The sequence below is a fragment of the Zonotrichia albicollis genome, chromosome 8 (genome assembly GCF_047830755.1).
Source record: "Zonotrichia albicollis isolate bZonAlb1 chromosome 8, bZonAlb1.hap1, whole genome shotgun sequence".
Classification (NCBI taxonomy): Eukaryota; Metazoa; Chordata; class Aves; order Passeriformes; family Passerellidae; genus Zonotrichia; species Zonotrichia albicollis.
In genome coordinates, this window is record NC_133826.1 from 24,798,875 (window position 1) to 24,810,413 (window position 11,539).

At 46.2% G+C, this 11,539-nt stretch overlaps 1 protein-coding gene across 1 annotated transcript; it reads right to left on the reverse strand.

The window, feature by feature from the left end:
* Window positions 1-3,097: 3,097 nt before the first annotated feature.
* Window positions 3,098-10,789, reverse strand: PTGS2 (prostaglandin-endoperoxide synthase 2). The gene is made up of 10 exons (XM_005487028.4): window positions 10,485-10,789; window positions 10,002-10,118; window positions 9,750-9,893; window positions 9,180-9,323; window positions 8,619-8,800; window positions 7,751-7,834; window positions 7,335-7,581; window positions 6,149-6,435; window positions 5,845-5,992; window positions 3,098-5,701 (listed from the first exon to the last, which is right to left on the reverse strand). The coding sequence occupies exons 1-10, from the start codon at window positions 10,537-10,539 to the stop codon at window positions 5,295-5,297; spliced, it is 1,815 nt and encodes a 604-aa protein (XP_005487085.3). The 5' UTR covers window positions 10,540-10,789; the 3' UTR covers window positions 3,098-5,294.
* Window positions 10,790-11,539: the final 750 nt, after the last annotated feature.

Genomic DNA, 11,539 nt, shown 5'->3' on the forward strand with positions numbered 1-11,539 from the left:
AGATCTGAGGCACTTGCAAGCAAAGCAGGATGCTCCTGGTTGTGTGACACTTTGTGTTTTGTCAGTAACTTCTGGTAACTCTTAAGTAATTTAACATTAAAAAAAAAAAAAAATATATATATATATAGATATATATATATATTAGGGTTGCAGTTGGTTAGAAGATGCAAAGTATTTTTCAGGTTTTTGTAGATGTGCCCTGCTATGGGCTAGGCAGAATCATAGAAACTCAGACTGGCTGGAAAGATCATCTCTACCCCCTGCTGCTTCCAGGCATCCAGGTTGTTCCAAATCTCATTCAGCCTGGCCTTGGAAACTTCCAGGGATGAGGCATTGATGCAGAGATCCTCAGTGGGTATGCAGTGGGTTAGTTTGAAAGCAGATGTTTTGAACATTATTTGCCTTCTCCCCCCAGGTTTAGGGTTTCCCTGCCTTGCTTTCTCTCCAGTGAGGAATGCCTGTTGGATGAAAAGCAACCAGCATGAGTCAAATTCAGAGTGCTCTGTACCCTGCCCTCTCCAATGGCAAACTGGTGAGATCTCACTAGCTTTAACAGGTTCCCTCTCCCAAAGCTGCTCAGCTCCCAACTTGCCCAGGCCACCTCTGGTTCTGCTTTCCCGAGCTTTAGCTGCACGTGATCACTGAGATTTTCAGTGAGGACTCAGGATATTCAGACAAGAAAATCACAGAATGGAAAATTGGGTTGGGTTTGATTTTGGTTTTGATCTGTATCTTGCCAATATTGATAAAAATATCTAGACTTATTCTGTAAGTAAGCACGGAACTCCCAGGTTTTATGCTAATAGGAAAAAAAAAACCCCAGAGGATCAGAGGAAAGAATTACAAATTGAATCCAATTCTGCTGCTCCTCAGTATGTTATTTACAAACTGAAATCCCAGATTAAAGGAAGAGGAGCACTCAGCTCTTCCCAAGGAGGGCATTTTCCCTATGATATTCCTTTGGGATATTGCTGCATTTCTGCCTTGTGTGGCCCTTTTCATGCATTTTAGCAAAGGGGGTAAGATGTCTCAGATCACCTCCTTTTCCACATTTAGAGCATAGAGCTACAGCCAGCTCTTTTCTGTCCTATATGTACATTCCTACAACATTTTTGTGTTTTTCTTCCCAGTCTTCCAAAGGGAAGAGCACAGATTTGCAATTTCCAGAATTGTTCACTTATTTCATTGGCTGTGGACAGGCAGGGAACACATGACAGATCCATTCCCTCTCTCCAGCCAAGACATCTATTGACTTCTCTGGATTGATGCTGAAAATCAAAGGATTATTTTCTTGCAGCTCCTTGTTACAGGAAGATCCCCTGGAATCTGGAAATTGGAATCTGCAAAGGAATCTGCCGTGGGAGCTCAGCTCAGCTCACCTCAGGTGCAGAACCCAACCTAGTCAGGTGCCTGCAGGGCTCCAACTCAGCGCACGCAAGGAATTCCTACGCATGGGGCAGAGAGGGAGTGATGCTGGGGAAAGTCCTTGGCAGGGATGAGAGGTGACCTGCTCCCAAAGCACAGAGCTCTCCTGAGCCTGGATGGGCTTCCTGCTGAGCCCGGTTCCTTTATCACACTTCCTAGGGTGCAACAGTTCCCTCAACCCAGGCTGGGGAGCAAGAATTTGGCAGGGCAGGGAGGGAATGTTCCTCTGGGGAACATTCTTGTCTTTTGTGTCATCAGGACATGCCCCTGCTCAGAGGGAAGGAGGAGCTCCTCCTAGATCAAACTATCTCAGCCATTGTGTTCGAATCCATTCGGGCTGGCCCTTCCCTAATTAGGGCAGCAGTCACCCAAACCACCTTCTCCATGGATGATTCTGCAGCCTCCTGATCGCTGCTCGTCATCTCCCACTGAAACCACCGGCCTTGTCGCCTGTCCTCCCTTGCTCAGCTTCTCCCCAAACAGGGAAGTGGCAATTCACCTGTGGGGACAACGAGCTGGCTGGTGTCAAAGGAAAAGAGCCCCACATGTAGTCTGAACCTGCCCCCATTCACCCACAGCTTGGAGAGGCACTGAGGTGATGCTTTTGCAAGGGTCCTCAGGATGTTTAGTTTCTGGGACTGAAGATGGTCACTGAAGTGATGAGGAGTGAGTGGTGAGGAGAATTGCTGGAAGAGTTTAGGTGCCTGGATACAGGAGAAATGCAAAGGAACTGCACATCTGTGGAGATGGAAACGAGCTCCAAAGCAGAGGCAGAACTATCACACTCTCAGGGCTGGAGAGCTGTTGGGAATATTGACCTTTGGGAAGCTGGGATAAGCCTGGACCAGAGAGGACTTTGCATAGCTAGAAGGAAGGTGACTCTAGGTAAAGTACTGTGGCTAGGGGGTTGGTCTCTAGGCAGAGGCTAGAGAGGACAGGGCACAATACTGCGATGGGGGAGTACTGGGGACAGTCAGCAGTGGGATGATTGAGGGGGACTGAGGTGACATTTGCTCAGAGGCTGGTGCAGGTGGTGACTGACAGGCAGTACAGTGATCCTCTGGGATGTCTCCTTCTCAGCTTCCCCTCTTTTCTCACCAGAGGTGAAAATGTAGGGAAGAGGCTGGGTGGCCTCAAAGGTGCTTTCACTGCAAGAGAGGGACACATTGTCCAAGCTCCTGCTCCAGATTTCAGGAAGCACAGCCCTGCTCTGGTCTAGTGGTCACTTGCATCCCAAAGCAGTTTCCCCTTCTGAAGAATGCCAAGCATGAAAGGAAACAGCTCTAGGCTGTTCTAGCCTGGGAAAAGGGAAGAGAGGAGGGGAAGTCAGTTACACCAAAGTGGTGTTGTGCAACTCCAGTATTGTACTTTCCCTTTGAAGCTGCCAGGGCTGTGCTGGCATCTCGAATGTAGATAAGAGGAGCTGGCTACTCCAGGGATGGAATAGTGACATCCATTTTCATTGAGGCCAAAGAGAAAAAAATTACTGCATCTGGGTAATTTAAGCTACAGGCATCTTGGGTTTGACACATCAGAGCATTTAGTGCTGCTGGTAATGCTCTGTAATTCTCCATGTAATCAATTAAAGAACTGTTCCACCCGAAATACTGCTGAAGGAAAACACAAACAAAGGAGCACATAAAGGTAAAGTTTTCAATTTATTTATATAAACAATTGCATTTTAACAACATTGTTGTCCTACAAAAATAAAGTGAAAAACAATTCACAGAATTTTAAATAAATAATCTCAAACATCCACATTTAGCGGCTGCAGAGTACAGAAACAGAGTGCACAGGAATCCTTGCTGAAGCAGCCTGTAACTTAACTCAAGTGAGATGGTCTGAGGAATTCCTCTGTGCCTACCCCAAAATAACTCAATCTGTCCAGACTTGTCTCCCTTTGACTCTGCCAAACCCTGCTCCTGGGTTGATGGCAGAAGGGTGCCCAGAGCTGGGTCTGATGGACAATTTGCATGAGGAACAAATGTCCAAGCAGTGTTCACTTGTTAGCACGTACAGTACTGACCACCTTTGGATACAAGGGGAGAGAAGGTTTTCCCTTCTTCGTGCTTCCAACACAGAAAGGAAAACAAATGCCCGTCCTGCTCCCACAGCATCCATACCAAGGACCACTCCAGATGAGTCACTGGTATCGACGGCTGCAGAACTCGGTTCTGCTGTTCATGGCCACAACTACAGCCCTACCCAGCACGAGGCATGGCTGCCTCTACACAAATCCATGGAAACAGAAGCCACAGACAAACTACACTGCTGCCAGAGCTGGTACAATGCACAAGCCTCTACAAGTGCTTAAGAGTTCAGATGAAATAGAAAACTCAAGTCCTTTTCCACAAGTAGTCAAGTAATTTTGGGCAGGGGCACAGAATACCCGGTTGCTGCTCTATTCCAGTCTGAAGTGACATTTTCTTTTTCCCTATAGTTCCCCAGCTGCTTTATTGGGAGGATCATCTTCTATATTTCCTCTCTAGAAATTAAAAAAAGATACCCTTACATGCAAAGTCTGAAGTCCTATACAAGATCCTGTGTAACCTATGTGCCGAGATGAGACTAGATATTTCACTGCTGGATAAGGACAAATACGTCTAGGAGATTTTGCGCTGGCCAGTTTTAAAGAAGCTTAAGAGACTTAACTTAAAATAACTGTTTATAAATTATAAATAAAATATTATCCCTCCTCCCTCCCCAATAAATAGAAGTACAAATTATATGTACAGCTTGTGCACACAGGCAGAGCTACCTCCTGTGCCTGGAAGTGCTGCTGAAGCTCTTGTGTTCAGCTCTCTGTGTATTTACAGAGCTGCTCAGTTTACAGTCTCCCTGGTTTTGGGAGCACAAAGCCACAACACACTCTAACCCCAGCTATACTGTCCTCCTGTCCTTGGAGTAACAGACATTAAAATTACATTTTCAAGTAGACCAGAGAACTATAGCTATGAAAAGAATCCCAGTGCCTTCGGCCAAGTTTAAGACCTCCCCAGAGTTACATAATAAAAACATCCCTATCCAAATGCAAACAGCCTTGTATTGCAGCCTGAGAGTCAGTTACTGCTAAGCTCAGTATCTCATTTTCACTCCCTTACACAACAAATACATCAGTCACACTTCCTTCAAAAAGAAGTAGAATCCAGGAAAAGTACTATTTTCTTAAATATTTAAAACATTATAAATATTTTTTTAAAAAACTTGTAAAAAATTTTACTTTAAATACTTAAAACATTAAAAACATATTTTTAAAAAGCTGTAAAAAATTTTACTTTCATCTAAATCCAGAAGTGGATTTGTACATAAGAGACAATAAGTTATGATACAAAGTGCCCTCTCTGCGGTGAGGGAGAGGTAGTATCAACAAGAAATGCAATGCATTTTCTGACCTTATATAAAGAAGTGAATCTCAAGTATTTCTTTGTTAATTTTTGAGTGCTCATATGAAATCCATAATCTTTTCCGGCAGTTTTCATTAAGTCAGATTTTTTCTTGTACTTTTAGGTCAATAGCTACTTTCAACTTGCTGAGAAAAAAAGTTGCTTTTGTAGTGTTATGTGACCTATGAAAACTGCCAGACAGAATCACCACCAGCCCCCTTCATCAAGTATTAAAACAAAAAGAAGTTGGAACCTTTATCCACTTTGGAATACATCATTCTGTTACAGAAGATTTTAAACAAGGGATTCACCACTGTCAAGCTGAAACACAGAAAATCCCTTTCGTAAATGGAAGCCTTACTTCAGTAAGGAATTTAAGGCAACCCCCACAATGAAGAGGCTCAAGTTGTTTTTTTAAATACTAAGCCATAAATAGAATAAATAACACAGTTAAATAAATAAATAAATAGTGAGATAGCTGGATTCCTACAGCTCGGCAGAGCGCTCTTTCAGCAGGAGTGTGGGGTTGATATCTTCCATGGCAGTTTTTGAGGTACTAACGTTAATGGTGGCCTCGGTGGGCTCGGGAGGCAGGATGTGGAAGGCGGTGAAGGGACAGCCCTTCACGTTGTTGCAGATGAGCTTCTGCAGGGAGGCAGTGTTGACGATGTCGAAGCCCACCTTGCCCCCGAAGGTGCTGGGCTTCCAGTACTCGGGGGAGCAGATGGCGTTGCCCATCAGCCCCTTCAGGGAGAACGGGGCCCCCATCTCCACCATGGTCTCGCCAAAGATGGCCCCGGGCCGGGGCTTCTCCACCAGCAGGCCTGGGTACAGCTCCATGGCATCGATGTCCCCGTACAGCTCCTCCAGCTCCGCTGCCATCTCTTTTTCTCCTGCAATGATTAAAAACTGTAAGTGGAAAATCCCCATTTTCTATGCAAGACTGTCCTGCTCAAGCCCAGCAATGACACTGCAGGACTCTGTGGGCATGTTAAGGCAATGTCTCTCATTTGCTGGGAAGGATGAGGACTGTTACCTGTAAGCTCTTCGAAGGATCGGAATGGTTTCAACATGAAGCGTTTCCTGTACTCGTTCAAGGACTGGTACCTCATCTCCCTGCTTTGGTCAATGGAGGCCTTTGCTACTTTCTGCACTGCAGCAGGAACATTCTTCCCACCAGCAACCTGTATGTTAAAGAGGAAAATCTGTAAGATCTTCTGATATGAGTCATGAGGAAGTTGTGCCTTTCCAGTGATTAAATTGCTTTATCCCATTCCCTTCTCCCACCCACAGAGGCTCATGCCTCTGTTGGTTCACCATCAACTTGAGGAAGGACCTACCCTGCCAGCACTTTGCTTGGAGAAAGATTTGACCATATGGGAGAGTCCATGCTCCAGCATGATGGAGTTATTGTAGAGGAACTGCTGGAAGGTGTACTCCTGGTCGTGGATCTGGAAGGTGTCGGGCAGCAGCGGGTGCCAGTGGTACAGGGTGTTGAACTCGGCTGCGATGCGGTTCTGGTACTGGAACTTCTGGTTGAACAGCAGCTCAGGGTCAAACTTCAGCTTGAAGTGGTACCCACTCAGGTGCTGCACATAGTCCTCTATAACGATCTTGATTGTCTCTCCTGTTGGGCAAAGGAACAGGAGAGAATGTTGGCACTGTTTCTCCTCAGTGGCAGGGAAAACACCATTTCTGAACTGTTCTAAAATATACTACAGTGATGAGAACAACAAACACTTTTCTGTAATCTCTCCTAGAAAGCAATTAATGTATTTTATGTGACTAAGGGGTGGAATAGTACTTCAGATCCCAAGAGTTCCTGGCTGTGGGTAGTGAGGTATTTTCTACAGCCTGCTTTCCCCTCCTAAGACACAATTCCTTGCATCCTCCACAGAACAGCACACACCAGTATTTACACTGTGTTCAGCTATACAATATCTCTAGGACAGAGGGAAGGGATAATGAAGAAAGTTGATGTCTTAAAACAGATCTCAGCTTGAACTACATAATACAATTGTCTTGGTTTCTGGTTTCAGCTGGGGCAAGGCTTTTTCCAGCTTAGAGGACATCACCATTTACATAAGATGAAATATCACTGGGCATGCAATTAAGACTGGAGAACTATGCAGAGTTACATTTTACATAACCTTCTGAACTTTAGCCTTAATCACAGCCTTTCTTTTAAAGCATACCTGAGCTGACCCAACCCTAGGGGGAAAAAAACCAAAACCCCCGATCAGGGAGCCTGAGGTCATCCAGCCTCCCAGGCTTTCTCTGAGAAAGGAACCTGAGCTTCCTATCTTTTCACTGCTTTCAGTTCTGCTTCCCTCAGATGAGGGAACTGACTATCCCTGAGTTTTCTTCAGTTCCATCTTTAGCAGAGCTGGGGCAAGCTGCGCCTCAACACAACCCCAGCGACAGGCCATGAAGTAGCCACTCACACTCCAGTTTAGGGGATAGCTTCCCCCTCACTCCAGCCATGCAGGCTGGAGCTGGAGCTGCACCTGGCAGCAGGGCTCTCACCGATGAGAATGAGCCGGGCGGTCTGGAAGAGCTGCTCGTCGTCCCACTCGGGGTGCTGGTGCTTGAGCACGTCGCAGACGCGGTTGTGCTCGCGCAGCCAGATCGTGGCGTACATCATGAGCCCCGGCACCAGGCCGAACACCTCCTGGCCCACGGAGAAGCGCAGGTGCCCGGGCACATGGGGCGGGTACAGCATCTCTGCCTGCGTGTCCCGCACCGTCGGAGGGTACATTTCTCCATCGATCATCTGTGCCAGGGGGAAACAGCAGGAGCTGTGAGCTACCGTACTTTGGTAAAGCTCTGTCCATTCTCTCAGCTCTGACTCACACTTTAGATCACCACACCATTCACACAGCACTAATTTAGGAAATCTATGCCATCCAGTAAGAAGGTAGGAATTCTGAGCTAAGACATACCTGGTATTTCAGCTTTCCATCCTTTCGAAGCCTCAGTTTAAGTTGTCTCTCCAGAGTCTCTCCATAAATGTGGTTCAAGTCAACCTATAAAATAAAAGCATTTGGGACATGAAGCCAATCTGCATTTTTTGCTATTTTAGGATAAGTTCCTGTTCTATGGATACCAATAGGAGTTCACCCCCTAGATGTTTACCTTTCAATTATATTACTGCTACCTTATAAGTATCATGCACCGATATTTAAGATGAAGCCAAATTATTTCCTGGCAACTGGAGCCATCTCTGCATAAGAGGAGGTTGTTACATCAGCAGTATAAAAGGACTCTGTTTAAAGTGTCAGCAATTTTTTATTATGCAGACAGCTTTCTATATATAAACACACAATTTATAGCTTTGGTTTAGACATAAGAGTGACACTTACAGTACTCTTTGTCCAAAGGATGCCAATCTTGTAGGTAAAGATCTTAAATCCAAGTCTGCTTGTGAAGTTCTTTGTAAACTAAGGCTATTGGCAGTGCATAAGCAATACTTAAGTGCTGGATACAGCTCTTTGGAACTGACAGAGTCCAGAGAAGTTTTGGATACTCACTACACCTAACATGCTTTAGATGAAAGCAGATTTTTGGGAACAATAAGAGATCACTGGGCAGGTATTTTAAACAGAACCACTTGTGCAGAGCATGTGGTTCCAACTCGGGAAGAGACGCTGCTGAACACTGGAATTTGGCTTGAGGAGCAGTTATAGGAGGGGTAATCCCATGGACTGTGGCACAGTGTGTGCACAGGTGTTCCCTGGATGCCATTCTGGCCATTCCAGGTGCTCAGCAGCTCCCAAAGAGCACGAGCCGTGTCCCCAGCTGTGACCGTACCCCGTGGCCAAGCGCTCTGGTGAAGGCAGGGCCCCGCTTCTGGTCCGTCTTGAAGAACTGATGGGTGAAGTGCTGGGCAAAGAAGGTGAACATCACGTTTGTGCCTTGTGGGTCAGGAATAAACTTTCTCCTCAGCAAAAACTTCTCCACGATCAGCTTTGAATCTGGGAGCTCTTTCTTCCCTGTGGGAGAAACAGACAGTGAGATACTCAAGACAATTCTTTATGAAATACTGAAGTTTATTCCTAACAAAAAGGCTTAAGATTTTCAGTGGAATATAATGACAGCAGAACACAAACAAGGGGAATTACCTACTCTTCTACGCTCACTTTCTTGATTTTATTTAGACATTTCTAAATTCCCTGCTATTAGCATCTAACTCAACAGCAAGAACCAGAATAATATCTTTTAGATCTTTAAACAATATATCCAAAACATTTATTCCTAAAGTCAACTTCACTGAAAAAAGGCTACAGACAAGCAGGTTCCATAGGAACTACTACTTATTTTTTCCTCTTAGAAAAGACCAAGCAACCATTACATGTCTGGTTTATTCCTCACCTTTAACACCCATTGGTGTTGGGCAGTCAAGTCCTACTGGTGGAAGGCTTCTTGTGTAGTAGGAAAGATTGGAATAAGCTTCCCAGGTTTTGTAATTGTAGTCACTATTGTAAGTTGGTGGGCTGTCAATCAAATGTGATCTTGCTGAAAGACAAATAAATATTTGGTTATTTTTAACTGTACATTTTAGGCTCAAAGAGTAAATGACAAAGCCAGATCTTTTGCATATATTTGGCAGCAGTTGTAAATTCCAAATATATCAGTTACTGATGTTAAATTTGATTACAGTAACTGAATAACAGGACTGGATCCTGGCTGATCAGCGGGATCACACTGTTAACATAAGCAATGGGGTGCCAAGTTCATGCCAGCAAAATCCTGGATTGTTGCAGAAAGCAGAATCAAGCTGCACTTCAGCATGTTTCATACAAGCCTGCATCATGCAGAAGTCTTAAATTTTGATGTTTTAATTTCAGTGCAATTTAGGCTTCTTGGTTTGTCGACAGATCAATTCAGTGCAATACTCTGAAGTAAGCTTTAAGAGGACTGGAAGAGACAATTCACACTTACACGTTAGTACATATCTCATAATAGTGTCCCTTAAGAAGGGAATGTTGTTGATGATATTCCAGACTCCTTCAAAGTGGGTGAGGATGTAGTGGACAGTGTTTGGTGATGGTTTCAATGTTAGCTTCAGCCACGTGAAAAATTCCGCTGCAAACGACAATGGAAAGGTTATTATCAATTAGTTTATGGAAGATAAGCTGCAATGCTGGAATTGAATTATATGTTTCATCTGGGAGAGGGGTGTGGGATACTCACGTGTGGCGCAGTTCTGCCCGTAGAAGCCTGTCCTAGTGCAGTCGCACTCATAGCTATCCGGCCCTGTGGTCATGCAGACACCTCTGTTCTGGCAGGGGTTCGAGCAGCAAGGGTTGGCTGCGGGGGAACCAGAGCTGGGGTTAGCATCTCTGCCATACACTCCCACCTTCCCAGGGCTTTAGACAAACAACGAGAACGCCCTGGAGTTTAGGGCCGATCAGGCATCACAGCGACCATCCATCCATCCATCCATCCATCCATCCATCCATGGCAACCCCTGGGCTACCAGGGAGCAGCTTGAAAAGCGCAGGAATTCACCTCTTGTGTGTTGCCAGCAATAACACCCCTCAGAAGGGGAGATCATCCCTCACAGGCCAGCGGGGACCTGGCACCCACAGACAGCAGAGAAATGCCAAGAGAGCGAGGAGCGGGAGAAGCAGAAAGGCAGAGCGCGCGTTAATCCGGAGCGCGGCGCGGACTCACCGGCGCGGCCGGCGACCAGCAGCGCGGCCAGCAGGGCCAGGGGCAGCAGCGGCATGGCTGGGCTGGGTTTGGCTGGGCTGTGCTGTGCTGGGCTGGCGGTGCTGGCTCGGCAGCTCCAATGTGCCGGCCCCTGCCGCACACCCCGTATTTATGGCAGTGCGGAGCGGAGCCGGCTGAGTCACAGCCGGAAGCATGAACGGAGAGGGAATTTCTCCGCCCGTCCCGCCCACCCCGGGCTGGCCCCTCTCGGGCAGGTGCGAGGGACGGCTGAGGGCACGGCACGGGGCTGCTGGCAGCGCCGGGCTCCGCTGAGTGACGCCTCACTGTTGGTTTAATTCATTTAATTCATTCCGCGGCAGCTCGCAGGGCTGCGGCGCGCGCGGGCTGCAGAGCACCGCGCTGCGGAGCGCCCCGCACAGCGGGAAGGAGGGAATGAATGCTAGAGGGAATTCAGTTTTAGTTTAGTTTTAGGGAATTTAGTGTGTCTGATAAGACCAAATCCTGTTATTTGGCGTCTTTGGGACAAATAGTGGCTTTCCCCCCAGCACTTTTCTGTTAAATTCTCCATCACCATCCACCCCTAACACCCCCCCCCCCGCCATGGCTGCATTGTAAACAGATTTCCCCTCATTTCTTTGAGAATACTTTATCTTTTGGTCATAGATTATTTACGCTTTGGTACTATTTTTAGTGCCTTAGTGCGTGAGGAGCGACAATGAAAACAGGAGGATGTCATACGGTTGTGCAACCCAGTGTGGAGCTGCACTTTCGCCCTCGATGGATGCCAGCATTAAACACCAAAACCCCATAGTGGCATTTGCTGATGTTTGAACTACAAATCTGTGACTTGACAGAAAGTGGATTCAGGCCGATTTAAAAATAATCTTATTTTTGGCCCCAAAGTGTATTGTAGTCAGTGAGTAACTAGTGTGCATCAGTGGTGGGTTTGTCTGGATGTTTTAAGACTGGTACACAAAAAGTTGCATAATCAAGAGAAGGCAGATAATATTTCTTTATGCATTTGCATGCAGAAACCACAGGCTGGGTCATACTTC

What these genes read in the sequence shown, in the direction of transcription:
- PTGS2 (XM_005487028.4), bottom strand. Translation starts at nt 10,539, where the DNA reads ATGCCGCTGCTGCCCCTGGCCCTGCTGGCCGCGCTGCTGGTCGCCGGC. An exon ending in AACACCAATGGGTGTTAAAG is followed by an intron (nt 8,801 to 9,179) that starts GTGAGGAATAAA and finishes TTTCTCCCACAG; the next exon opens with GGAAGAAAGAGCTCCCAGAT. An exon ending in ATCCTTCGAAGAGCTTACAG is followed by an intron (nt 5,702 to 5,844) that starts GTAACAGTCCTC and finishes TAATCATTGCAG; the next exon opens with GAGAAAAAGAGATGGCAGCG.